The sequence below is a fragment of the Oryctolagus cuniculus genome, chromosome 7, assembly GCF_051225735.1.
Source record: "Oryctolagus cuniculus isolate XC-2025 breed Fujian yellow rabbit chromosome 7, ASM5122573v1, whole genome shotgun sequence".
Taxonomy (NCBI): Eukaryota; Metazoa; Chordata; class Mammalia; order Lagomorpha; family Leporidae; genus Oryctolagus; species Oryctolagus cuniculus.
Window position 1 is genome coordinate 163,772,480 of NC_142873.1, and position 27,409 is coordinate 163,799,888.

Consider the following 27,409-nt stretch of genomic DNA (forward strand, 5'->3'; position numbering starts at 1 on the left):
GCCCACGTGGGTGCCCACCCCCTGCTGCCAAGGCTGAGCTACCGGAACCCAGCGCACAGCAGCCGGTGGAGCTCGGGCCCAAAGCCACTTTGCTCCTAACGGAACTGGGCAGGCCGGCTGGCCTCTCCTTGACCCTGGTCCCGGGGAACCGGTGGTGGTGGTGGTGGCAGAGGAGCTACGGGCAGCTGTAGGCTCCCACCTGCTCCAGCGAGTGCTCAGACCCATGGGCACACGAGCGCACACACATGCACACACACACAAGCGCACACGTGCACACGGCCACACCCTGCCCCAGCTCGCCTCCCCACAGCAGCTGCGGGTAGAGCAGGGAGTTAGCTTGGCTGAGGGGACAAGAGAGGCAGAACGCGCCATCCGTCCAGGGGTGGGAGGAGAGAGGAGGAACGCGCCATCCGTCCAGGGGTGGGAGGAGAGAGGAGGAACGCGCCATCCGTCCAGGGGTGGGAGGAGAGGCAGAACGCGCCATCCGTCCAGGGGCCAGGGGCGGGCAGGGAGGCCGTGGGGGCTGACTCAGCCCAGGAACAGCCTGGGGGAGCCCCCCTGCGCCCTCAGCGCCCCTGGCCAGGCTGAGCCCAGTAAGGCCCAGCTGCTGCCAGCCCTGGGCCATCCCTGCCTGGACAGGAGCCGGTGCCGAGGCCACACACGCGGTGACCGTATGGGTGCCTGGCCCAAGGCCCCTGGGGACTTCCCCTGGGCCCCGGGAGGGCTGGGCCGGGACTCGGAGCCGCCGCAGAAAGGCAAGGTGGGCAGAAAGCCTTTACTGTGCCGTTCGGCCTGGCACTGCAGGCCGCTGCCCGCTGCCCAGGACGTGTCCCCGCCGGCCGTGGCATCCTCACAGCGGCCCCGCGGGAGGGACCTGGGCTGGCCCCTGCTGCTCTGAGGGCGGGGGTGGGTGAGTGTCCGGGGCCTGGCGCAGCAGCCACGGGGGAGACTCTGGGGTCACCTCACGCTTCCCCGCTGGCCAGGGCGGATGCTGCACACGTGGCCGGCTCTCTGAGGCCCGGCGGCGGCTACACGTCCGTCTCCACCCGCAGCCGCTCCATCCGCCGCACGTTGCCCTCCACGGCCACGCGGCTGGTGATGCTGTGGGCAAAGTCCTCGGGGAACCAGCCCGTCTCGCCGTCCCGCAGCCTCTCGCCGTAGAGCCACCCTGAGGCCACACGGGCAGGGGAGGGGACAGGCAGGCCTGTGGGTGTCCCGACCCCACGTGCCCTGGGACCGACCCCACCCTCACGCCTCGGGAGGGAACCCACGCTCACACCACTCTGGGGTGCTCTGTCCCTGGGTGGGGGGTGGCAGCGCTGAGCCCAGCCCGCCCTCGGGGATTGGCTGCACCCCAGCGGCACCCCTCCCCCCGCCGCCCCAGTGCCCGAGCCGCCGCGCTCACCATCCTCCCTCTGCAGAACCAGGACCACGTCCGCCTGCTGCAGCGTGACCTCATCTTCCTGCTTGGAGAAGTAGGCCTTGGTGACCTCCACCTGGGGCAGCTCTGTGGGGGGAATGCGTGGCAGTGACTGCGTCCAGGGCTCCGCCTCCCCCAGCACAGCTCCGCCTGGGAGGCCCTAGGTGTCCCGGCACGGGCAGGGGCACCTGCTCTCAGGGCCCAGGTGCTGGCATGGGCAGAGGGCGCTCCTGTTCTGTCCCCTCCCCGCCCTGGGGACAGGTGTAGGCCAGCCTGCCCCGCCCTGTGGCTCCGCCTCTCCCAGCTCCCGGGCTTGGGCAGGACAGGGCGACACACGGACAGAACTGGGTCTTGGAGCCCAGGTGGCAGCACACAGGCGGGGCCGGGACCCAGCACGCGGGCAGGCTGCAGTGTGGACAGGGCAGACGGAGCCTGTCCTGCAGGCAAGCCCCCCACCCTCCCTGCCCCCGCCCCGCCAGCTCACCTCCTTTGTTGGAGAGGCCCTGCCACTGCTTCTCCTTGTAGGTGAGCGCCACGATCCACCGCGCCCGGTCACTCCTGGGGCACAGGGGGCGGGGTCAGAGCCCAGCAAGCTGTCCCGCGGCTTTGGACACCCAGCACCGGGGCACAGGGGGTGAGTGGGAGTGGTGGGAGGACCCAGTCAGAGGGCGGCAGCTGCGTCCTGAGACCCCAGCCCGTCAGTGCTAGGTCGGAGCCCCTGCCTCTCCATCTCAGTGGCAGCGTCCCCTCTGGAAGGAGATCCCTGCTGGCCAGGGCCACGGGGGGCATGGGGAGTGGCCCACCCGTCCCCTGTCCACGAGGGTCCAGCAGCCTACAGCCCTGCCCCCACCGCGCCAGCTCACTGTGCTCCAGCCCTGTCCATGTCCTGTCCCAGGGCCTTTGCCCGGCTGTGCCCGGCTGCTCATCCCTCCTCCCCCGCTCTCTGGAGGGTCGGTGCCGCTGCTGGCCCCTCCCGGGAGCGGCCATCACAGCTCCGGGCAGGGCCACCCCGGCGCAGGGCAGCGCTCGGGCCCGACTCTTACGCGGCGTCCGTGGAGAGCAGGATCTGCTCCTGGCGGCCCTCACTGTTGTGCAGCAGGGTCACCTGGAAGGGGTGGGGCACCGAGGAGCTGCGGCTGCCGCCTCCCGGCAGCCCCGCCTCCGACGGCTCCAGCCTGGCGGCCTGGACGTGCTCCATCTGGGCATAATCCTGGACCACGTAGCTCTCGTCACTGCAGGGACACGGCGGGGGGTGGGGGACGTGGGACGCTGCGGCCAGTGCCCTCCCCGGGCCCCGCCAGTGTCACTGCTCCAGAGCCGTCCCCAAGCTCCGGGGACACAGGGTCCCCTGGCGACCTGGGCGGGCACTGCGAGAGCCAGGCTGGGCAGCCCCAGTTCTGAGGTCAAAGGGCTCGAGCCCCCCGCCTGTGCCCAGCCCCGCGGCCCCACCTCTTCCTCTTGGTGACCACCAGCACGTCACTGAAGACGAACAGGTAGAGCGTGGGCCGGCTGGCGATCTTCCGGAACAGCCCGGCTTCCTCCACCACGAACAGCTCCCCGCGTTTCAGCAGCCAGCGGGAGGGCGAGATGAGCGGGAGCGACTGCAGAGCAGAGCAGGGGGCGTGGCCTGTGGGCACTGCCCGCAGGGACGACGGGGCCTCGAGAGCCAGCGCCCCTGCTGGCCCCGGAGACCCAACGCCTGGGTCCTGCCCACAGCAGCCAGGGCTGCCCGCGTGGCCTCCAGCCACACTCCAGCCAGGCCTCCGGGCTCCACAGGCACCTGCTGGGAGGCAGAGCCCAGGCCTGGGGGGGCACTCCAGGGGGCTCAGGCACAGCGGCTGCAACGCCCAGCGCCCAGGGCAGGAGCAGCCGGCCTGGTGGCCACGCTGTGGCATGCAAAGGGCAGGTCCCGACCCCGCAGAGCTCCCCACCCCGCCCTGCGAGGGGCGAGGGCTGAGGCATTGTGGGGGGGGCTGCTCTGCCCCTGCACTGGGTCTGACACCCACAACTCCTGCGATCTCAGCCCCCGAACCTCCCACCCCCAGGCCTCAGCCAACCCCCCCGCCCCGCCCCTGCCACTTGTCTCAAGATTGGCTTGGAGGCCACGAGGAGGGAGGCAGCCCACGTAGGGACAGCCAGGCCTGGGACTGGGCCCTTGCTCTGGCCGGGGGTGGGCTGCACCCCAAAGTCAAGCACAGGACTGCAAGGGGCGTGGGCAGTGCTGGCAGGGAGAGTCATCACCCTCACACCCGCTCCGGGAAGCCCACCCAGACCCACGCCAGGAAGTCTTGGCTGCAGGGACCCAGAGCCCTCCCGGGGGCTGGGGTGGGGAGGCTGCAACTCACCACCGTGCCAGGGCTCCCTGCGAGGGCAGGGGGACCCGGTGGACACCTGTGGGGTCCTGCTGGCTTGGGGAGGATCTAGGACTGTCCACACCTGGGCTGGAGATACCCTGCCCCTTCCCAGGACCTACTGGGAAACCTGCGATCCAAGCTGGACCTGAGGTGCCCCCCACCCTCGGCACAGCAGAGCCCAGCCCCCGCCAGGCCAGCAAGGAGCCTCCCCCACCCCCTCCGACGCCTGGGGCAGGGGGGCGATGAAGCTGAGAGGCCGAGGGTGCATGAGGGACGAGCACAGGTGGGGAAACCGAGGCAGCACTCGTAGGAGGCCCAGTGCCCGTCCTCTGCCCTCCCCTGCACCCGCCCTCTGTCCTCCCCACACCCAGGCCTCTGTCCTCCCTTGTGCCTGTCCTCTGTCCTCATCAGTGTCCATCCTCTGTCCTCCCCACGCCCAGGCCTCTGTCCTCCCCGGGCCTCTGCCCTCCCCAGCGCCGGGATAGCCTGACCGCAGACACAGGGGGCGGGGCCCTACCTTGACCTTGCTGAAGTCCAGCTGCGTGTGCAGCGTGTACAGCTGCTCCATGCGCTCCATCGTGTGCGCCCCCTCATTGCACTGCTTCACCAGCTGCCGGGCAGGCGCCGAGCTGAGAGGCCACGCCCCCTGCCGCCGGCCCCCGCTGCCCTCTGCTCCCACCCCGCCTGCCCGCCGGCCCCCCGCTGCCCTCTGCTCCCACCCTGCCTGCCCGCCGGCCCCCCGCTGCCCTCTGCTCCCACCCTGCCTGCCGCTGGCCCCCCGCTGCCCTCTGCTCCCGGCCCTGCCTGCCCGCCGGCCCCCCACTGCCCTCTGCTCCCACCCTGCCTGCCGCTGGCCCCCCGCTGCCCTCTGCTCCCACCCTGCCTGCCCGCCGGCCCCCCGCTGCCCTCTGCTCCCACCCTGCCTGCCACTGGCCCCCGCTGCCCTCTGCTCCTGGCCCCACCCACGTGAAAGACCTCTGCTCTGGGGGTGGGGTGGAGGGTGGAGGCAGAACTCGGGGTGGGGTGGGCTGAGCCCCGCCCCCACCGGGACCCCGCTCACCTTGCTGAGGGCCTTCAGGGCGCGGCTGGCCGCCTTGTACTTCTCAGGGTGGCCCTGGGTCTTCATGCAGAGCGTCTGGGGAGAGCCCGGATGTGAGGTGCCAGTCCCCTCCTGCATCCCGGGCGTGGCGCCTGCACGGGGCAGGGGCTCCCCGCCAACACCAGGGTGGGTGGGGGCTGCAAGGCAGCTGGGGGGCCCTCAGAGCAGAGCTCAGCTGGACCCCCCCAGCGTACGCAGCCCCCAATGGCTGCTCCACCTCAGCTTGCCCTGGTCAGGTCAGTTCCCTGTTCAGCTGTCCCCTTTCCCACCCTCGGGTGCCACTGTGCAGCTGGGGGGAGGGGCAGCTGGGGTGCCCACTCCTCCCCCGTGCTGGGGGCCCGGGGCTCTGAGGTCGTGTGTGACGGGGGCAGCTGGCTTGTGAGCCCCTGCCGTGCGTGCTCTCTGTGAGTTCAGCTCCTGCTCTGTGCTGGAAGGCACACGTGTGCACATGTGTGCAAGTCCCATGCCCCCTGTGTCCATGCGTGCATGCGTGTGCTCTGTGGTGATAGCAGTCATGATTCTAACCACGCTGTCACCGTGACCCTGTTCCAATGTCACAGGTGCAGGCAGGTGTGACACAGGCCTCAGGGAGCAATGCCTGGCCTGGAGGCGGGGGCTCTCCTGTCGGGACCCCCACAAGCCGGTCCCACAGCTGAGCGGGGCTGCCCGGCCTGGCCGCCTTCCCACGAGCTGGGCACTCACGTCCGTCAGGAGGGGCAGCCGCGTGACCCTCTGCATGGGGAGGATGAGGAAGGAGATCATGGGCAGGCCCCCGCACGCCGGCCGCCTCTCGATGTCCCGCAGGGCCTCGCGGAAGGCGGCGTTGCTGTTCCTGCAACAGAGGACAGGGCTGTGGGCGGCAGGGAGGCAGGGGACGGGGCTGTGAGCTGTGGGCGGCAGGGCGGCAGGGGACGGGGCTGTGAGCTGTGGGCGGCAGGGAGGCAGGGGACGGGGCTGTCCCCGGGGCCGTGGGCAGCAGGGAGGCAGGGGACGGGGCTGTGAGCTGTGGGCGGCAGGGAGGCAGGGGACGGGGCTGTGAGCTGTGGGCGGCAGGGAGGCAGGGGACGGGGCTGTCCCCGGGGCCGTGGGCGGCAGGGAGGCCCGCGGGGAGCGGAGGGCAGGGCTGTCCCCGGGGCCATGGGCGGCAGGGAGGCCCGCGGGGAGCGGAGGGCAGGGCTGTCCCCGGGGCCGTGGCGGCAGGGAGGTCTGCGGGGAGCGGAGGGCAGGGCTGTCCCCGGGGCCGTGGGCGGCAGGGAGGCAGGGGACGGGGCTGTCCCCGGGGCTGTGGGCAGCAGGGCGGCAGGGGACGGGGCTGTGAGCTGTGGGCGGCAGGGAGGCAGGGGACGGGGCTGTCCCTCGGGGCCGTGGACGACAGGGAGGCAGGGGACGGGGCTGTCCCTCGGGGCCGTGGGCGGCAGGGAGGCCCGCGGGGAGCGGAGGGCAGGGCTGTCCCCGGGGCCGTGGGCGGCAGGGAGGCCCACGGGGAGTGGAGGGCAGGGCTGTCCCCGGGGCCGTGGGCACGCACGTGAGTCTCTGCAGCGTGCGCTGCTGGAAGCCCTCGTTGGAGCAGTAGGCCACGTAGGGGTGGAAGTGTCGCTCCGCGTGCTCCTCCAGGATGTCGCTGATGTCCTCCACCCACACCTGCGCCTTGTGCCGCTGCTCCAGGTCCTCAAAGAACCTGCGGGGGCGAGGCCGGGGGCGAGGGCTGGGTCCTGGGGCCCACCAGCACGTGTGCACCCAGGCACGCGACGGAGCTGCCCACGGATGCCCACGCATGCACACGCACACAGCAGGAGGTGGCTCAAGGCAGGGCTTAGCGCGTCGGCAGCCCGAGCCAGCCGCGGGCTCCCCCGACCAGCCACGCCCCCGGCGAAGGCCAGGCCAGGGCAGCTCCCCACGCCGGAAGGAAGCGCGCCTGCCCCTGGGAAGCTCGGGGTGGGAGCTCCAGGCCGCGAGGGCGGGCACAGGCGTCCACACTCGGTCACACGGTGGGCAGACCCCGCCCCGCCTACGTCGGGCAGCTCTGCTGGCTGAGCCCCTGGCTGGGCTTCCCGCAGGCTCCAGCGAAGGCAGCCCACTCACCCCACTCCAGGCTCTGAGGAGCCCCCTCTCCAGCCGGGGCTGGGCAGGGTCCCCACGTGTCCTCTGCCTACATGGCAACTGTGCTGGCCGCAGGCCCCAGGAAGCCCCGGCAGGTGGGACAGCGAGTCAGGAGCAGCGGTGCCCACGGACACGGCCAGGAAGGAGTGGAGACCCCCGCTGCCCGGACACAGGCCCAGCACACGCGTGCCCGCCCTGGCCCGACTTGAATGGGCGGCTCTGGGGGCTTCCAGGTGAGGTCTGGGAGCGCCAGCCGGCAGCCGCTGACCCACAGCCGCGCTGCCTGCCCACGGGGACACTGGAACGGGCCAGACTGAAGCCCTGTGGGGCTCAGAATCAGACACAGAGGGCGCCCCAGGGTCAGTGCTGGGGGAGGGGCGGCCAGGGAGTTTCCCACATCCAGTCACCAAGCGCCACAGGAAGCCCTCGTCCCCAGGGACTTCACAGTCCCCACCCCCCGCCTGCCCCCAGCAGGGCTCTGGAGCTTCTTGGGGCTACAGAGGGCGCCAGCAGCCGCCCGCTGGGCTGCCTCCTGTACCCCTGCCCCGGCCCCTTTGGGTCAACAGTGAGGCTCGGGGGCCCCAAGATGGCCCAGGGCCTCCTGGGCAGGGGGAGCACAGGGCTGCGCCCACACAGGTACACCCCTGGGCTGCACCCTGCAGGGGACACAGGTGTCACCCAGGCCCTCCTGCACCTACAAGCCCTGTAACGGGAGCCCGGTCAGGCCACCAGACACCTGCGGTGGAAGACGACCCGGGGCTGCAACTCGAGGCCGCTCTGGGCCAGTGAGCACCTGCCGCAGGGCCCTCTGGGCTGGAGGCAGCAGGGCGCGGCTGTGCCCTGGGGGAAGCGCTCCTCCCCAGTGAACTTCCGGGATGCCCACAGCCACCTCTTGGAGGCTGTCACGCCGCAACCCAGCCAGCCGCCCACCCCAGGTGCAGACCACGGCTCCCCTGGGCCGCCAGAGGCAGGTGCCGGGGCGGGGCGGGGCCTCACCTGCGGCTGGCGGCCAGCACGTCCAGGATGTTGGAGAAGAGGTGGTGGTGCTCTGTCTGCGTCATGGTCGCTCGCAGCTCCTGAGACTGCAGGAACTCGGTCACCAGGATGCCCAGGCTGTGCTGGTATGAGTATTCGGACGTGAGGATCTCGAAGATGGCCTGCGGCGGGACCGGAGGCTGCGGGCGGGCTCCCGGCTCTGGCGACATGGCTGTCGCGACACCCCTCCGGGAGCGGGAGCCCACCGTCCCGGGGCAGGGACGCCCACCCTCGCCCGAGGATTCTGATGCTGCCTGGCATGGGGCGAGGGCGCAGCCATCCTGAGAGCCCAGTGGAGGCCGCCCCTGGGCACTGTCCGTCCGTGTGGCTCTGGCCCTCCCCGCACGGCAGACCCAGCCCGCCCCACGCCCTCACCTCCTGCCTCTTGCGCTCCTCTGGGGTCAGCCTGTGCAGGATGCCCGACTCCACCACCTGGCGAGCACACAGCCCGGAGTCAGGAGGCTGCGCCCTCCAGAGACCCCGGAGAGAAACAGGGCGTCCAGCGCGGGGAGGGGCACTGGTCCCGAACACCTTCCCCGCAAAGAACAGGGCCACGGGGAGGGCGGGGGAGGTGGGGCCGTGGCTCAGTGCATGCTGGGAAGGCGACACGGCCAGCGCAGTGGGCACTGCCCGAGCTCCGCCCTGCAGGGCTCAGGGCTGACGGGACTGCAGGGCTGCAGCCTGGCTCCCCGTGGGCCACCTGCTCGGGGTGAGCCGTGCTCCGCTCCCCCCGGGGCTGCCAGCCCCCATGCCTGCAGCTCCCCCAGGCCAGGGTCTGATTGTCACACGTGCCACCCAGCCTGGGGGAGACCCACACCGTCCTCCCTGGCTGAGCCCCCACGGCTGGAAGCACCGGGGGACCCTCATCCACGAGGTGGAGAAGGAGCCCCACTGCACCCCAGCGGGAGAGCGGGCCAGGCCCAGCGGGCGGTCCAGATCCCGCCTGGGCTCCTGGGAAGCAGCACCCACTTCCTCACACACGGGGCTGTGGTTCAAGCCCTGCGCGCAGCCAGGCCCCCACCAGCCCCGTTTGCAGGTGTGGGGAGCGAGGGGCAGCCGGACTCGAGCTCAGGCCCCGCCCCTCTGTGCCCACCGCCCCCTGCAGGTCAGTGAGAGCAGGGCGCTGACCACGCCCACCCACACCCACACATGTGGTGGCAGGAGCTGCCTGGCCCTGGGTGGCTCCCCTCTCCCGGGGGTCACCAGGCAGGGCGGCTTGGGGGAGACCCCTAGGCCAGCTGCGCACAGGTGGGGCCCTCCGGCAAGGCTGCCCGCGGCCGCCCTGGGCGCAGCAGGCAGGGCCCCACCTCTGGCAGCTGGCTCCAGGTGAGCTGGGCCGGCCGGTAGCTTTCCACCACGATGTGGTCCGCCCTGGGCGTGTCCTCGGAGCCGGGCTGCACGTCCAGTACGTCCTCGTCCGACTCCTGGCCGGTGTTCAGCCCCCGCTCCCGGATCTCCTGGTAGAAGCGGGGGTCTGGGGCAGGGAGGAGGGGGTCTCCTGAGGGTGCGGGCTGTGGGCGGGGCAGGCGCCTTCCCCCACCCCCAGCAGGCCCGTGCGCGGCCATTACCACCCCCTCCTAGCCCCCGATGCCAGCGGGCTCCCCTCTGACGGACTCGAGCCGGGGTACACAGCAGGTGCGCCCTCTGACCTGGCCTCGGTCCCACCACCAGCAGGGCCACCGCGGGCCGGGCCGGGCATCCGTGGAGGGACTGGGCCGCGTCCCTGCCTTGGAACCCCGGGGAACTTTCTGGACCTTTGGCCCCCAGCAGAGCTGCGGTCAGAGCAGCTGTGGGGGCCTCGGGCCCTGGAAGGTCAGGGTGGGCTTGAGGTCCCGTGGCCCCCACCAGCCAGCGCCACGGCGGCAGCGCCGGCCTTTCCGCCCCCGAAGCCGCTCACCGTCCTTGAAGGAGCCCTTGTTTGCTCTTCTCCGCCCCAGCGTCCTCTGCAGTGAGAAACACAGCCGTCAGCCGGGGGTCCGGACTCCACGTGCAGAGCTGGGCCCAGTGTGTGTGTGTGGGGTGCCCTGCCCAGTATGCAGACGGTGCCCAATGTATGTCACTTCCACAAGGGCACGGGATGGGGCTCAGAGCAGGTAGGACATGTGACTGAGGACTGGGCGAGCCCAGGAAGGCTGCCTGGAGGAGGAGGAAGGTTGAGCTAGCGACAAGGTATGCTGGGGAGGGCGTGGGCTTGGAGTGAAGCAGACACAGGGCAGGTGCGGCTGGGAAGGGGGGTGGGGCCTCTCAGGGCAGCAGGAAGAGCCTGGGGACCCCAGCGGCTGAGGTTCAGGGTGCAGGCGGTGACCGGGGGCCTTGGGGAGCCCCCCTCTGGCTGGGCCACACGACGGGCAGGTGTGCGGCTACCGGGAAAGCCGGGGCTGGTTCCTCGGAACGAGTTCGGACCTGAAACTCCCCTCGCCGCTTGGGAAGGTGCGGCGCTCCCAGCACACCTGGCCAGGTCCCCTCCACCCGCCCCCCCCCCGTGCCGCCCCCCCTCGAGGGCTGGGCCCTGGCGTGGCCCCGCCCCTCCCCCACCTCATCCGCCCGTCCCGGCCTCCCTCCCGCAGGTTCCTCCCGGGCCTCCTCTGCTCCCAGAGCCCAGCCGCCTGCCTTGGGCGCTCTCCGGGTCGGGCACGGCGCCCACCAGGCTCAGGGCGTTATCCTAGCGGGGGGGCCGGGGAAACGTTCGCTGGATGTGGGACCCCCAGTGAGTGCGCGGGGCCGGTGCTGCGGCGCAGCGGGCTAAGCTGCCGCTCGCGATGCCTGCATCTCACGCCAGGGCACCTGGTCACACCCCAGCTGCTCCGCTCTGATCCAGCTCCCTGCTATGGCCTGGGAACACAGCGACGATGGTCAAGTGCTCGGGCCCCTGCACGCACGCGGGAGACCAGGATGGACCTCTGGGCTCCTGGCTTCAGCGTGGCCCAGTCCCGGCCATCGTGGCCATTTGGGGGTGAACCAGTGGGTGGAAGATTTTCTGTGTTTAAATAAATCACTCTTAAGAAACACCAGCGGATGCACGAGTGGCTCCTGGGGGCCTGACCGTGGTGGGCACGGGGCTGTCCCTGCCCCCATAGCGGCAGAAAGCTAGGACTGACACGGGCAGCCGGGGGCCCGCGGGGGTTTCGGGTTGACCCTCTGTCACCACACTTGGGGCCGGAGGCCTGGGCTGTCTGTGAGCAGCCACCGAGCAGGAGGCTGTCTACAGGTGGGCTGGCACCGGGGACGCCACGCTGGGGCCAACCCTCCGACAGCCGGTCCCAGCGTCTCCCAGGGCTGGGGCTGCAGCTGGCGCCCAGCGAATGCACACTTCCCACAGGCTGTGCGCTCCCAGCAGCCCTGGCCGCCTTCCAGCAGCTCAGGAGGGCCGGGGTGGGGCAGTGCCAGCTCCACTCGTCACCCGCATTTACCCGTGAGTACGCCGAGGCCCAGGGTCCCACGGCAGCCACAGCGCACCCAGGCCCTTCTCGGAGGCAGCCTACGAGCCTGGGCTGCTTCCAGCACAGACCGAGCGAGGTGCCCGCCAGTGACCCCCAGGCCCGGGCCCGCCCACCTCACCCCACCCCCAGGCAAGGACCCTGAGCCCCAGACCTGGAGGACGGTGCCCAGGGGCCAGGCTCACTGTGCCCGGTCTTCCGGCTCGGTGGCTGCCCACAGCAAACACCCAGCCTGGGCCACAGGGGACTGGTGACTCAGAGGGCAAGGGACACGGTCCAGGAGCTGCGGCAGCCCAGCTCTGACCCTGGGCCAGGGGACAAGGGGCGCTGCTTGCGGTACCCAGCCCGGGAAAGCAGGCTGTGCGTGCACATGTGTGTGTGTGTGCACGCCTGTGTGTACGTGCACACCTGTGTGGGCGTGTGTACATGTGTGTGCACGCCTGTGTGTACATGAGTGCACCTATGTGGGCGTGTGTATATGTGTGTGTACATGTGTGCCTATGTGGGCGTGTGTGCCTGTGTGTACATATGTGCACCTATGTGGGCATGTGAACCTATGTGTACACGCCTGTGTACATGTGCGTATATGTGGGCATGTGTACATGTGTGCCTATGTGTATATGTGTGCACCTATGTGTGCATGTCTATGCACTTATGTGCATACCTGTATGTGTACATGCGATCGTAAGTATCTGCACATTTGTGTTACGTGTGTCCTTGCGTGTGTTTCGGGATGTGTGTACATGTGTGCATGCCTGTGCATGTGTGCATCTGTGTGTTCCATGTGCCCGTGCAATGCGTGTTCATGTGTGCATGCATGTGCATGTGTGTACATATGTGTGCGTGTGTGCCTGTGCATGTGTGTGCGTGTGTGCCTGTGCATGTATGTACATGTGTGCCTGTGCATGTGTGTACATATGTGTGCGTGTGTGCCTGTGCATGTGTGTGCATGCACGCAGAGGGAATGCAGCTCCTCCCAAGGCAGGGGAGGGCGAGCAGCTGCCCCTCCCTGCGGGGGCGCTCAGGAAGCGCCTGCTGGACGTGGGAGTTGGTGAGTGGGGGAGGGGGCAGGGAGCTCGTTCTGGGTGGCTGCTGAGTCCCACCGAGCTGGCCCGGCTCCCACGGGGGCTCTGCTCTCCACTGGCTGGGAGCGGGGCCGACACAGCTGGAGGCCAGCCTCGGCTGCCCTGTCTGTAAAGTGGGTTATTCACAATCGCAGCCTGGCTATTGGGTTTAACTGGAATAGTCCAGCCCAGAGCCTGCGCACGGCAGGTGCTCACTGAACGTGAGCGGTGCTGCAGGAGGTGGGCAGGACCCCACCCCCAGCTGTGCGCTCCCAGGCCCTGGAGGCACCCCCCACCGCGTCCGGGCAGCAGGTCCCCTACCTTGTTTTTGGCTGGACACCGGGCAGGAGGCTGGCTGGGCTCCTCGGCCAGAGCCTGGAGCCGGGGGCTGAGCTGGGTGGGGTCCCCCTTGCTGCCTGGCGTGGCCAGAACCTTCATGGCTGCCCGGTAGGACTGGTTCCGCAGGTTCCGCCTGAGCATCCCCCCGGGGCCCGTGTCCACATCCATGTCGTCCAGGGAGAAGCTGGGGGCCGAGAGGACCCGGGGGTCCCGCCGGGCGGCCTCCTTGCTGAGCATGGCGGCCCCGAAGCTCTGGTGCCGGGCGGGGCTCTTGGCCTTGCTGGCCACGGCCAGGCTGCGGGGTATCAGCTGCTGGGTGCCCATCTTGAGGGCGGCGGGGCTCTGCGTGCTCAGGATGACCGGTGGGGGCTCCTCGTGCCCTGGGGGAGCGGGGGCGTCAGGCTGGAAGGCGGCGCTGGGCCGGGCCGGCAGGGAGCCCCGGACCACGGGGAGCGCGGGTGCCGGGTTCCCGCTGGCATCGAGCCGCAGCTCTGAGTGGAAGCGGTGCTCCAGCAGCTTCTCCTCCAAGGAGCTGTCAGAGTGCCTCTGGGCCATGGCGGCGGTCCTGGGGGAGGGGAGGGCTCTCAGGAGGGAGGCGCCCACCAGGCAGGTCCTGGGGGGGAGGGGGAGGGGGAGGGCTCTCAGGAGGGAGGCGCCCACCGGGCAGGTCCTGGGAGAGGGGGAGGGGTCTCAGGAGGGAGGCGCCCACTTGCCCCCCTCCCCCGGGGGCCACCTGTCTGTCCTGGCGTGTGCCCCGCCCACAGTCCACAGTGAGAGGTCTGATGGCAGCCGGGAGCGCTGGCCGTGGGCGCAGCCCTGTCACTGCCAGGCCGAGCAGCCTCACACCTGCTCCTGGCCCAGAGAGCTGGGAGGAGGGCCGGGAGGAGGGCAGGGAGGAGGTCAGGGAGGAGGGCGGGAGGAGGGCAGGGAGGAGGGCAGGGAGGAGGGCAGGGAGGAGGGCTGGGAGGAGGGCAGGGAGGAGGGCTGGGAGGAGGGCAGGGAGGAGGGCCGGGAAGAGGGCCGCGCCTGCAGGGCCCCGCTGGCGGGACGGGGGCAGGCGGTACCTGCCACACCCAGGAGGCCACCCTGCCTCCCGACAGCACAGAGGGCAGGTCTGAAGCTGGAGGGAGTGCCGGCGGTGACACGTCCCCTGGGCTGTCTGCGGGGCCCCTGCTCCTGGCAGGACGCAGGCTCACCCCTCACCACGCTGGGAACTTGGGATGGGGCTGCGAAGCCAGCCTGCACGGCCCCCGTCACCGTGTGGCTGTAGAGGCGCCGGCCCCGGGACACACGCCCGGCGCAGGGCCTGGCGGACATCACACGGCCCCGTCTCCTCCCTTCACGTTCTGCAAACGCTGGGGCCGCCGAGCGCGCCTAAGGTGATCCGGGGCGAGCGCTGAGCGCTGAAAGCCACACGTGTAGCTTAACACGCGTGCCCATGAATTCCTAAGATTATTTTGGTGCAAACTAACTTTTGTTTTAAAAGATTTATTTGAAAGAGTTACAGAGAGAGGCCCTCCATCCCCTGGTTCACTCCCAAGTGACCGCAACGGCCAGAGCTGCGCCAGGAGCCAGGAGCTTCTTCCTGGTCTCCCACACGTGTGCAGGGGCCCAGAGGCTTGGGCCACCTTCTGCTGCTTTCCCAGGCCACATCAAAGAGCTGGATGGGAAGTGGAGCAGCCGGGACTCGAACCAGCGCCCACATGGGATGCCGGTGATGCAGGCAGTGGCTTTACCCGCTACACCACGGTGCCAGCCCCCCATTTTTTTTAAGATCCCTCACACACATGAATTTCAATATTTTTTTTGCACCAAAACAACCTCTGAATTCTGTTTTTTCCAGGGACTTTCTGAAATGCCCTCATGGGAGCCGAACTTTCCCAGACCTAAGGTCACTTCCTCAAGGTGGCAGGGAGCCCTGGGCGCCGGGCTGGGCCGCAAAGCCGCCTTGTCCCTTCGCTGTGGCCCCCTCCCACCCTAGCAGGGACTGGGGGCACAGCCAGAGGTCCCAGCCCCCACCCAACTCACACACACCTGCTGCCCAGCCCTGCCAGCGCTCCCCAGGGAGTCAGAGGCCCAGCACTCCCTGAGGGGGGCGGGGCAGGCCGGGCAGGGCCGGTTCAGCTCAGCACCGCCCAAGGGGCCCTACTAGGAACCAGGAGCCACAGCCCTGGAGCCCTGGCCGCCCCCACGCCCAGGGCACACGGCTCAGCACATTCCGGAGCCGCAGCCACCGCGGCCGCCCCGGGAGCAGGCATGCGGGGGCCGCACCCCGCCCCCCACCGTCCACGGTCCCCAGGCCTGGTGGGAGTTCAGGGAACTTCTCCACCCTCAGCCCCCTTTCCCTCCCTGGGTGCCTTCTGCCCTGCTTGGAGGGGCCCACAGCGTCCGTGTGCTGCCCTCCCTCCCGCCACTGAAATACCCCGGCAGCCAGGGGCTTCCCCCAGCCCTGCTCCAGCTGATAGCGGCCCCTCCCAGGAGAGGACAGAGTCCAGCGCAGGCCAGGGAAGGCAGGGGCCAGAGGGAACCAGTCAGGTGAGCAGCTGTGGGGTGGGCGGGGCTTGGGCCCAGCCACGCCCCCTGCCTGGGCATCTCCGGGACCCCCCTGGCTGTCTTAAGTGAGGCACAGGTGACTCCCGCCTCTCCCCCATACATACCCCACTTTGGACCCCGTTCCCCCCGCCTCTTCCCCGTGGATCTGTCCTGGGCATCCCAGGCCCCCGGCCCCCTGCTTCCCCAGGTGCATCCTGTGTGCCCTGCTTCCCAGAGGCCCTCTGTCCTCCGGGCAAGTGCCCATCTGGGATGGGGTGGGGCTGGGGCTCGCTCCTAGGGGCTGGAGGCTGGCTGCCAACCCCCCCCCCCCACAACCCTGTAGATTGTCCACTGCCTGCAGGAGTCTCCCTGCAGCCTCCCGGGGTGGGGGTGGAGCTGCCCCAGGGCCAGGCTCCCTGAGACCACTCCTCTCCTCTCCCTGGGACCCTGTGGGGTGGGGGCGGGGCTAAGGGGCTCCAGGGTAGGAGTATTGCAGTCTCTGGGTCTCAGTGGCTTCTGGGTGTGGCCCCAGGGGGTCGGTAACTCCTCCCACCCTGTTTCTTTCTGGACCACCCTTTGCTGAGCGTGGCCCAGCGCGGCCGTAGACGTCCTGACTCCCCACTTTCCTCCCCGATTTAGCACCTTCGCTGCCTGTGGGGTCCCCGCAGCCCAAGCATGCGCACGCCCACCCTGGCACTGCTCTGTCCTGTGTCCCCGCCTCGTGCATGCGCCATCGTTCGGCGGCTCCTGCACCGAGGCCCCGTTTTCTGAAGCTGGCCCTCTCTGTGCGCCGCCCTAGGGCCTGGCTCCCCCACAGCCACCGCTTTGCCAGCCCCCAGGCACGAGGACCCGTGCACCTGCTGTCCCGAGGCGGCAGGCACCAGGCCGGCAGGCAGGCCTGTTCCAGGGCACCGCTTCCGCCCTGTGGGGCTCTGTGGGCCCGGCCCAGGGCCCGCGGCTTCTGCACCAGGGGTCTTTCTCCGTTCTCCCTGGGGCCTACGAGCCGGTATAGGAGAGGGGCTGCCCCCCAGGGATGACGCTGGCCACGAGTGTCACCTTCGAGGCTCAGAGGCACCCTGGCCCCAGCCCAGCAGCAGGACCCACGGGGCCGGTCCCCCAAAGCTCTTCCGGGGACCCACCCGGGAGCCAGGGCTCTGAGCTGCCAGTCACCTGTCCCTTTGGTGTTGCACATACCTAGAACCCAGGGTCAACTTCCTGTTCTGCCCCCCCCCCAGACAGTGGGGCTCGGGCGCGTGCCCAGGCTGGCACCTGCACGGACCCGGCGTCTCCACACCGACTCTGCCTTCCAGGCCTCCCACACCAAGCAGGCAGGACCAGGGGCTCTGCTAACGGCGCACGGAACCGGGGCCTGGCTGCCCCCAGGTCTGTGCCACCTCGGGGGACCTCTCGCCACTGTCCCTCAGGTTGGGTGAAAAGGGCTCTCGGTGGAACCCACAGTGTTCACTTTCTCTGCCACTGAACACCCGCCATGTGCTGCAGGCGGGGGAGGGGCACGGCGGACTTCCCAGGAGCAGAAGTCCTAACCCTAACTAACCCTAACCCTAACCCTAACCCTAACACCTGTCCGGTCCCCACCGATGCGGGCCTGGGCGGGGCAGGCAGCTCCAGTCCCATTCTTCCAACACATCGGGTTCCTGGGACCCCAGCGCCGCCCTCTGCTCCCCATCCTCTCGTCCCGGCTGCTCTCAGGGCCCCAAGTGCGGGCGCTGCTGTCCCTCTGGGCAGGCTCCCCTCTCCGCGGCCTCGGGGCTCGGCCTCTCCAGCTGCCCGTCCGGCCTGGACCAACCCGCGATGATGCCCTCGTACTCGGCGACTCCTGCCCGGCCAGGCTTGGGACCTGTGTCACCCGTACCCTGGGGACAGCAGTTGGCTTTGGAAGCCACGCAGCACAGCCTCGAGGCGGCCAGGGCTGACCCGGGGTGTTTAGTGCCCAGGAGACACCTGGCACTGTCTGGAGACGCCGGGCAGTCACAAGTCCCGGCATCTTGTGGGTGGAAGCCAAGGACGCAATGAAACGCCCCACAGAGCACAGGAGGCCCCGCAGCAAAGAACTTTCTGGAACAAATGCTCAGCGTGCCCAGGCGTGGACACTGCCCAGCTCAGCCTGCCAGCGCCGGCCTCTGAACGCAGACGTCCCAGGCATGGCTGCCCCTCACGGGCCTCGCCCACGGAGCAAAGGTGGGACAGCAGAGCCATGACCCCGACAGGTCCTGGGCAGGGGACAGGCCCCCCGCTGCCCCTCGGTGCCAGCTCCACGGCGGGCACACGCGCGGAGCCCTCCGAGTGGCCGCTCGGCCTCCCCACGCTGCCTGTTACCAGGTGAGGGCCCAGGGGCAGAGGGACCACGACCAGCTCGGGCCAGGGGAGCAGGAGCCAGGCCCGCCTGACTGAGGACGCTGCCCCAAACAGGCCAAGGTGAGCGGGGATGCTGATGCCACCCGGGCCGGTGGTCCCCGAGGACCATGAGTGCCACAGGCTAAGGACACGAGCAGCCAAGATCCACCGAGAAACCGAAACCAAAACTCCCAGAGTGACCGAGCTGGGAACACAAACCACCGTCCGCAGGGCCAGCAACCGCGCGGGGACCCCTCACGTGTGGGTAGAGAGACCACCCCTGGGGGGCCTGAGCCTTTGGGACGCTCCCCTCGGCCCAGCTCTCAGGGCCCCTGCCTGGCTCACGCACTGCCATTCCCTTGGGGCTTCTTCCCAGGTGATGGAGCCCCCAGGACCCCTCCCCTCCCACCAGGCCTGGGGATCCCTGCTCGGCTTCTCCCATGGGGGCCGTGGGCATCGTCAGAACTGGGACTGCCCACGCCCATCTCCTCCACTTTACAGATGAGAACACTGAGGCTGGAGCCCAGGTACCTCAGCCCTGCACCTCAGCCCTGAGCCCCCGACAGCACGTGAGGTGCCCCCTGCTGGCCCCGCCAGGCCCCCAGGTGCCAAGTCCCGCCCTGGGCAGCCAGATGGCACATCCTAGCCCCTGTGCACCCCAGGACAGACGTGGAGGCCAGGGAGCACGTGCCATGGCTGTCACCCACCCGGCCCCTCCAGCCCTGCCCCCCGCCCCCATGACAGGCGCTGGGCTGAGGTCACAGGGGGACACCTGCCTCCGTTTCACAGGTGCACAGACCTGGCCGGGCGGCTAGAACAGGGTCCGCGGGGGACCCAGAGCTTCCCGGGCCAGCTCCCTGCGGCCCTGCCACCCTGCCCTGGCCGGCGGCACGGCTCGGGTGGGGTGGGCGTCCTAGTTCCCTGGCCGACCCTCCCAGAGCTCCGGGCGGCGCACGGGGCGGCGCGAGGTCTCCTTCAGGGCCAGGAAGCCGCCGCCCTCCAGGGAGGGCCAAGGGGCGGACCCGGGCCCTGGACCTGCGCCCTGCTCGCCGCCCCGCGAGGGGACGCGAAGTTGCCGCCAATCCCGGCGCGAAGCCCGGGGGCGCAGGTGCTCACGCGACCTCCCCCTCCCCGCTCCCCGGCTCACCTGGGTCCCCGCTCACCTGGGCCCGGGCTCGCGGGCGGAGGCGCGGAGGGAGCGGGAAGCGCGGGTGTCCAGCCTTGGCGCAGCGGAGTCCCGGGCGGCGGCCCCTCCCCGTCCCGCCCTCCCCCACTTCCTGTGCGGCCCGCGGCGGGGGAGGGCTCTCCGGCCCGCCAGGTGGGCCCCGGGGCGGGCGGGGCGCGGCTCCAGCCGGAGGGCCCAGGGGGCAGCGGACGGCGGGGGCGCGGCCCGGGCACCTGCTGCGGCGCCGCCTCACCTGGCCGCACCGCCTGTGTGACCCGCCCCACGGGGCCGGCCGGCCGGCGTCCACGTGACCGCCGGGCGGACTCGCACCTCCGGATCTCGATTGGCTTCCTTCATGCCTCTGCCCCCTCCAGGAAGCCTTCCGGGAAGGAGCCCCGCCCTCGGGAACTAAAGTTTGCGCCTGAAGGGCCCGGCCCTGGGAGTCCTTAAATCCCGGTGTCCAAAGGGCGGCCCAGGCCAGAGACGCCGGAAGCACCCTCGGTTCCCAGGTGAGCACACCTGGGCCGGAGAGCAGGGCCTCTGCTGGCTGCTGCTGCGTCCCTGGGGACAGGTGTGGGGCGGCGCCGATGTCCACCTGGAGACCCCTGGAGCTGGAGTGAGCGCTGGGCACAGCGGATCACAGGCACGAAGTGGCAGGGAGCGGGGCCAGAATGGGGCGGGGCTGGGGCTGGAGAGAGCTGGGACCAGGGTGTGGTGGGGGGCACACAGGGCTCCCACTGGGGCTGGGGGTTTAGGGTGGGGAGGACCCACTCAGGGCTCAGGCCAAGGACAGGGTCAGCAGAATCGGTGGCGCCCGCGCAGCCGGAGGGAGCCGACACCGTTCTGCTCTGCTCCACACACCCTGGAAGGGGGCTCACTCCCCCTCGCTCAGGCTGTTAGGGTCCCGCCCCCCACTACCCCCCCATCACGTGCCTTAGTCATTCTTGTTATTCCAGAATCCCGTTTAAGAGGCAGGTGGCAGGGAAGAGCTGCCACCCTCTGGTTCCCTCCCCAGACGCCCACAGCAGCCGGAGCTGGGCTGGTCAGAGCGGGGCTCTCCATCCGGGTCTCCCACATGGGTGGCAGGAACCTGGGTACTGCACCATCCCCTGCTGCCTCATTCCCAGGACACTAGAGTAGGGAACGGAGCCGGGAGTCAAACCCGGACACTGCCGTGGCACCAGCGTCCCAGCCAGCGGCTTAGCCCCGGGCCAAGCACCCGCCTCTAACTTCCTGTGAGGCCCTTGGGTGCAGGGTGCTGAGTCGGTCTAATAAAATCTCCCCCGGCTTGTGGGCGCCGGGACAAGGGGGGGCACCGCACTCCCCCTCCTCGGGACGCGGGGCCGAGTCCTGCTACCACCTGCACACGTGCCCGTGTGTCCATCCCACAACACAGGGCTGAGGTCCTGCCTAGGCAGGCGCTCTGCGTGCCCAGTGGCCCATGGATGTGACCCAGGTCCCTGGACTCAACCCAGGAGGTGCTGGGAGCGCCAGCCCCCCTGACCGTGCCCTCATTCGCCTTCCAGGTCCCTCCTGAACCCTGGGCTCCGCGGGTGCTGACCGCAGCCCCCTCATCCCGTGCCTGCCTCCCCGGCGGGGCGGCTGCGCTCTGTGCCCTCAGGTCCCTGGCTTGGGGACAGCTGGGGGCTCCAGCCCCCTGCCGCCTGCCCTGCTGCTGAGGCTGCCCGTGTGTGGGTGCCACCTGGGCAGGGTGCAGGCTGTTCACGGGGACGGGCCCAGCGGGAGAACTGAGAACCGGACCTTGGGGACTGCGCCTGGGCCCTGGAGCTGCCAGGGCAGGTGGACTCAGCGTCCAGGCAGCTCCGGAGAAAGGCGGGCGGCGGCTGCCCCCCTGAGGTCATTGTGGGTACTGCACCCAGGAAGTGCAGCCTGTAAGGGGAGACCTGGGGTGTCCTGGCCCAAGTTGGGGGAATGAGGAACTGAGGCCAGGGTGTGGAGACTGAGCCCTCGCCACAGCCCCTCGGCGGGACCCAGGTTCGACTCCCATCCAGTGCTGTGCCGTGTAAACCTTCAGCAGTGACCTGGTCCTGTGGGGTTCAAGGCCCCCAGTGCCCGTGCCGGCCCCTCAGCCACTCTGTCTGCTCTGCCTCCAAACCAAGAGGCCCTGGGCCCAATCCCAGCCCCTCTGGCTCCCAGTGGGCCCGGAGGCTGCTCCATGCGTGGTTGGGACACCGGCTGTGTGATGGTGTTGCCACCTCTCTGTGCCTCTGTGGCCAGAGAGTAGGACAGGGTGTGATGGAGACCCTGGACGCTGCCCAGGCTCAGGCTGGAGCTGGAAGGAACCAGAAGAGCGGTGGGGGGAGACCCCTGCTGGGTGTGGGTGCCCCCAGGCTCCTGTGTTAAAGACCTGGCCCCCAGGCTGGTGCTGGGAGGCAGGGGGGGGTCTGCGGGGAGGGCCTTAGGTCACTGGGGGCTCATCATGCTCACAGGGGCCGTGCCCCCGCCCACTCTGCTCCGGGCTCACCAGGGCCTTCCTCTGCACACCCGCACCTCGCCGCAGGCCCCTGGCCGGAGCCCAGGCCTGCACCTGCCACTCGCACCTTGGCCTCCACAGCCGCGAGCCATGCAAACCTTTCACCGTTAATGTGTAGTTACGGATTTGGTCTGAAAGGCACAGAGACAGACGCACCCTGCCCAGCACTGGCCCACACCCCAGATGCCGGTGACAGCTGGGGCCGTCTGGGACTTTGGCCAGGAGCCGGGAGCTCCACCCAGGATTGCCACGTGGGTGGCAGGGACCCGACTGCTGCCCCGGGAGTGTGCAGCGCTGGAGGAGGCAGAGCCATTGTCCCTCCCAACATCCGCCCCACGCCTGCTCTCTTTAGAGCCTCTGAGTCATTGTCGTTGTCCGGGGAATGCTGCCTGGCCCCCCCGGAGCTCCTGTCCCGAGGTGGGGCCGGGGCCTCTGCCCACCGCGGTGGGGCCAGGGGCACAAGGGCCGGGGTGAAGCCGCACAGCCCCCTCCCACTCAGCACTGGTGAGCGCCGTGTCCGAGTCCCGGCTTCTGCTCCCTGTGCAGCCGTGAGCCGTGTCCTTACTCAGTGTCCTCACCAGTGTCCTTACTCAGAGGGACGTCTGGACGCAGCAACCGGGGGAGGGGGCCTGGGGAAGTGCAGGGGCCGGCGCTGTGGTGCAGCGGGTAAAGCCGCCACCTGGGATGCCGGCATCCCACATGGGCGCTGGTTCAAGTCCCGGCTGCTCCACTTCCGATCCAGCTCTCTGGATGGCTTGGGAAGGCAGCAAAGATGGCCCAAAGGCTTGGGCCCCTGCACCGGCGTGGGAGACCAGAGGAGGCTCCTGGCTCCCAGCTTCAGCCTGGCCCAGCCCTGGCCTTTGTGGCCGTCTGGGGACTGAACCAGAGGATGAAAGCTCTCTGTCTCTCTGTCTGTCTCTCTCTCTCTTTTTGTGACTCTGCTCTAAAATAAGTAAAAATCTTTTTAAAAAGTGCAGGCAAAGGTTGGGGTGATGCAGCCCAAAGGCAGTGGGCAGAGCTGGAGGGGCAGGAAGGAGCCGCCCCTGGACCCTCCGGGGCGCAGCCCTGCAGACGCCTGCTCCTGCCCTGTGCTCCAGGCGGGAGCCCCCTGTGGTCAGGTGCGCAGGTGCGGTCACCTGTCCCGCCGGCCTCCCTGGCTGAGCTCCTCCAGCGCCTCGGCGTCTGCCCCGCCTCGTGCGTGGCCGTTCGTTTCCTGTCCTCCCGATGGAGTGCACGTCCCTCAAGGGCCGATGCTGCTCTGTGGATGCAGTCGTGGTCACGGGCAGCCCCTGCCCCAGGCCCTGGGACCCACTCAGCTCTGGCGGATGGTACCCAGCCCCAGTCTCCCCGCCGGCCCCGTGAGCCGCCAGCTCTGAGAGTTAAGGAGTGGGAGTGCCCCGTGGCGGCCTGGGTCTTCCTCACCTGGTGGCCTTGGCAGTGACCGCTGTCTCATCACCCAGCCCTGAGGCCTGGGGCGGGGGGAGCCTGCACGCAGTGCGTGTGCCCCAGCAAGGGATACGATGGAGCCCCCAGCCTGAGTGCCTGGGGGTCCCTGCATGGCGGTCAGCACTCGGTGCCCGCGGGAACCCGGGCCCTGCAGCTCTCTTTGAGACCTCTGAGGTCTTGCTCAGCCACTGGGCCATGGCCGCCTGCCCGCTCCTGCCCTCCCGGGGGGCCACAGGAATGGGGGGAGGGGCAGAACCTCCATTCCCCTCGTGGGCTGGCCTCCAGGAGGGTGTCCCTGCCCAGCCCGCGGGCAGCTGGGGGAGGCACCCTTGGCCGTGGGTCGGCAGTGGGTGTGAGCAGAAAGGAGACCCAGGGCTGGCTGGGGCGGGGGTCTGGGTGGGGGCCTGGCTGCCTCTGTCAGGTGCACTGGTGGGAGGGGAGGGGGCCTGCTGTCGCTCCTGGACCCCACAGCAGGCGGGGTCACCCTGCGATTGGGTGCCTGTGGGTGCCAGGCCTCGTGCAGGGCTGCACCCTGCGCCGCCCGCAGAGTCCTCGCCGCCGTCCCCACGCAGCCCAGAGGACACAGGTGTCACCTGGTGTCGCCTGGCTGGTGGGGGCCGAGCCGTGGCTGGGACCCAGCTCCGCGTGGCCCCGAAGTCCAGGACCCCTGGGGACAATTAGGGGTTTCAGGTTGACGGAGAAGCACGTGGAATTAACAAAGATGAAAAGCCAGCAGAAACCCAGGTGGCTCCCCCGGGGAGAGAAAGTAAAACACGGCGGGTGTGTGGTCTTGGTGCAGTGGCCGGTTCCAGACCCGTCCTCACCAGAAACAGCGATACACGGAACAAGTGGGCAAGGAGGCAGGGGGCGGGGGCTGCAAGTCCTGGGCGGAGCCCCAAGGAGCCCCCAGAAGCCTTCGGAGGAACCAAGTGCAGAACGAGACCCCCCAGGGACCAGCGGCCCCCAGAGTTGGATCCCAGACCGGAGAGAGCAGACCTCGGAGGACCCCCCCCCCCGCGTTCAATGGAGACTCGGAGCGGCCAGGCCCAGGGCGGTGGCTCCTCCAGACAGGCCCCAGCACGGCGTGCAGAGGAGCCAGGTGGGGACCAAGCTGATGGGCCACTGTCGGCACCGCACCCCACGTTCCTGGAAGAGGCCAGTGAAATCCAGAAACTGGCGCTCCCTTGTGTAACCTGCAGCTCCCCGTCCGAAATTGCCCGACGTGGGGAGAAACGGGGGGAAGCCAGGCGGGGGGACCCAGGCGCAGAGCCCACGGGGCCTCCATGCGGCTGCTCTGTCCGTGGTCACGCTCGCACGGACGCTGTGGGACAGGCGCTTCCTGAAAGTGTCCCTGAGTCATGCAGTTGTGAAATGAAAACACGCCGTGTGAAATACAGATGGCGCCGCGGCGCTAACGGCAGAGAGAGGAGCAGAGGCCTCGGTGTGGCGGAGGGAGAGCCTAGGGGGCGGCCACGCACTGTCACGCGCCGTCACCAGCCCGCGAGCCGGACAGAGGCAGAGCTGTGGCCACAACGCCCTTGGAAGCCGGGAGCGGAACGAAGACGCCCATAGCTGAACGGATTTGCCGGCTTGGACCCGCCCCACGGTGCGTCCCGGGCACAGCCACTGCTGTGGATCCAGGGGGCACGGGAACTGGCACCTGTGGGTCTGCGCCAGCTTCATCTTGTGCTTAAATAGGCCCTGATGACCCAGTACACCGTGCAACAGGAAGCCATGGCCATGCCGTGAGGTCACAGCCCACACAGAATAAAATCCCATATGGCAGCCGGCACCACGGCTCACTTGGCTAATCCTCCGCCTAGCAGCGCCGGCACACCTGGTCCTAGTCCCGGTCGGGGCGCCGGATTCTGTCCCGGTTGCCCCTCTTCCAGTCCAGCTCTCTGCTGTGGCCCGGGAGGGCAGTGGAGGATGGTCCAAGTGCTTGGGCCCTGCACCCGCATGGGAGACCAGGAGGAAGCACCTGGCTCCTGGCTTCGGATCAATGCAGTGCACCAGCCGCAGCGGCCATTTAGGGGGTGAACCAAAGGAAGGAAGACCTTTCTCTCTTTCTCTCTCTCTCTCACTGTCCACTCTGCCTGTCAAAAAAAAAAATAGAAAAAATTTTAAAAAATTAAAAAATCCCGTATGGCGGCAGCACCGGGGCCGTGCCCTGGTGAGGGGCGGCTGCTCCAAGCCCCACGCCCACCCAGCAGCGTAGTTGATGGTGGAGACCTCCGGCAGACGCCACAGAGCAGGAGGAGGCGTGACGGCTCGGACGCTAGGAGCTGTCGGCCCAGAAGGCAGGAGAAGAGGGAAGATGGAGAACGGGTGTGACCGACAGGGACAGCGGCAGTGGGCAGTCTGCGTCCCACCTGCCGCGGCCCCGGCTGAGCCTCTGGCGCCCTGGGCAGCGTCGCTTACAGCAGGGCTGTGTGCTGGGGGCCCCGCGGGCAGGGACTGGGCTGGGTGAGGCACCAGGGCAGAGCACTGTGGCCTCCTGGGGACACAGACGGACACGTGTGCACTGTCTCCCGCCGTGGGACCCAGGCGCCACCTTGGGACTTGCCAGCGAGAAGGCTGCTGCCCGGGGAGACCCAGGCTGGGTCAGACACAGCAGCCCACAGAAACCTCTCCCCCCAAGGGAGCCGGCCTCGGGGTTGTTTCACACCGGTGATCCCACTGAGCATGGGCGGAGGAAGGACACCCATGTGTCCACGCCCACAGAAGGCGGTCCCAGCTCCGTGAGGCTGGCCACGTGCAGGGAGGGGACACCCCCTCGCAGTGAAGACGCCCGCGTGCCAGCCGGGGTGCCCGGCTGCCAGTGCAGGCCCTGGGAGGCATGGGTGACGGCTCAGGTCCGTGGGTCCCTCCCGGCCCCGTGGGAGGCCTGCACCGCGGCCCCGGCTCCAGCCCCTGACCCCAGCCATCCTGGACGTTTATCTGCCTCTGCTTCTCAAATCAAAGTGAATGAGGGGACGCGATTCTCAAGAGGGAGGGGTCGCCGCTCTGTGTCCTTCAAGCAGGGGCGCATTCGGCCTGGAGGCCGAGCTGCTGGCTGGGATGCTGGCCCCGCCTCCTGCCTCCCGTGCCCCGCGCCCCGCTGGTTCCCGGCTCTGGCTCCTGACTCCAGCTTCCTCCTGGAGGAGCCTGGGTGGTGGCAGTGAGGGCCTGAGTGCTTGGGTCCCCCACACCTGCGTGGGGATCTGCGCTGAATTCCTGCCCCCCCCCCCGGCTTTGCCCCCTGCCCGCCGTTGCAGGCATCTGGGGAGTGGGTGGGTGGATGGGAGATGGGAGTGCATTCTGTCTCTCTTCACACACACACACACGCACACACACACACATGCACACACACAGTTAAACCGATGCTCTAAGCTGCCGCCTTTAGATGTTAGAAAAATCAGTGCAAATTAAAACCAAACTAAGTAGAAGTAAAATAAGAAATCAGTGGCAGTCAGGGCAAGAGGAAAGAAGCAGTGCAGGAATCCATTAATGAAGGCTCAGGTCAGTGGTACTGATGGGCTGTGCGGGGCGGAGGGGAGGGGGAAGATGGGGGGGCAGAGGGGAGGGGAGGGGCAGAGGGAGGGAGGGAGAGGGGAGGGGAGGGGACAGGGAGGATGAGGAGAGGGGTAGAGGGAGAAGGCAGGAGGGGGAAGATGGGGAGGGGGAGGAGAGGGTGAGGGAAGGGGAAAGGGAGGGCAGGGGAGGGGAGGGCAGGGGGAGGGGGGGAGGGGGACGGAGAGACCAGATCCCCAGCTTGGGGCGGAGGAGGGGGCAGCCACAGCTCCCGCAGACACGGAGGCGGTGGGGACCCGATGGAAACCTTGCCAGGAAGTCCAGAATGTCCCTAGCAGCTCGTGTCTAAGTGGTGTGTGTGTGTGTGTGTGCACGCGCGTGTGTATGCGTGGCCCCAAGGGAGTTGCCAGCACCTGCAGTTGGGGTCCCCGAGGCTGCTGTACCAGCACAGGGGTCACCAGTGCCCGGAGTCGGCCCCCGACAGGGGCAGGGCTGTGAGTCCTCTCGGGGTCTCCCTTGCCACCCTGTAAGGACCGCACACAGACCTCGCCGTGTGCCCCCGCCCCGCTCACTGCAGGTGGCTGGGGGGTCTTCTGCTGGTTTCCACCGAGCAGTTCTTTCTCTGGTTGCTTTGTGCCGGCTTTGCCCGCGGCAGGGGTGCGCGTGGCTGCTCAGTGTCACTGTCCGTGTGGCTGCTCGTGTAACTGCTCCGTGTGGCTGCTCCGCGTGGCTGCTCCGTGTCGCTGCTCCGTGTGACCCCTGCACTGTGTGACGATCTGGAAAGGGTGGAACGGCAGAGCCGGCCAGGCCTGGGGGAGAAGAGGCGCGAGCCGTGCCATCTACAGGATTCGTGTGCTGGGCCACCCTTCTGTGCGCCGTGCCCCCGGCGGCGTCTCAGGCATCTGTGGAAACCACAGCGCAGGGCACCTGCTAAGCTGCTGCTTGAGACGCTGGCTTCCTGGTTTGAGTCCTGGCTGGTTCCCCCCCCGCCCACTCCCAGCCAATGTGCCGGGGAAAGCAGCGGAGGACGGCCCAAGCCCCTGGGCCCTGCGCCCG

General features: G+C 69.2%; 1 protein-coding gene across 4 annotated transcripts; it reads right to left on the minus strand.

Annotated features, from left to right (window-relative positions):
* Nucleotides 1-756: 756 nt before the first annotated feature.
* ARHGEF16 (Rho guanine nucleotide exchange factor 16) lies at nt 757-19,246 on the minus strand. Of its 4 annotated transcripts, none has more exons than XM_070077077.2 (15): nt 18,899-19,246; nt 12,831-13,413; nt 9,906-9,951; nt 9,316-9,482; nt 8,384-8,440; nt 7,970-8,130; nt 6,399-6,551; nt 5,576-5,705; nt 4,835-4,909; nt 4,292-4,384; nt 2,870-3,021; nt 2,464-2,652; nt 1,905-1,978; nt 1,406-1,507; nt 757-1,168 (listed from the first exon to the last, which is right to left on the minus strand). In XM_070077077.2, the coding sequence occupies exons 2-15, from the start codon at nt 13,401-13,403 to the stop codon at nt 1,029-1,031; spliced, it is 2,112 nt and encodes a 703-aa protein (XP_069933178.1). In that variant the 5' UTR covers nt 13,404-13,413; nt 18,899-19,246; the 3' UTR covers nt 757-1,028. The 4 variants fall into 4 exon arrangements, with proteins under 4 accessions (XP_069933178.1, XP_069933180.1, XP_069933179.1 ...); XM_070077079.2 differs by having other exon boundaries at nt 7,970-8,091; nt 18,899-19,198; XM_070077078.2 differs by having other exon boundaries at nt 18,883-19,198.
* Between the last annotated feature and the right edge of the window lie 8,163 nt (nt 19,247-27,409).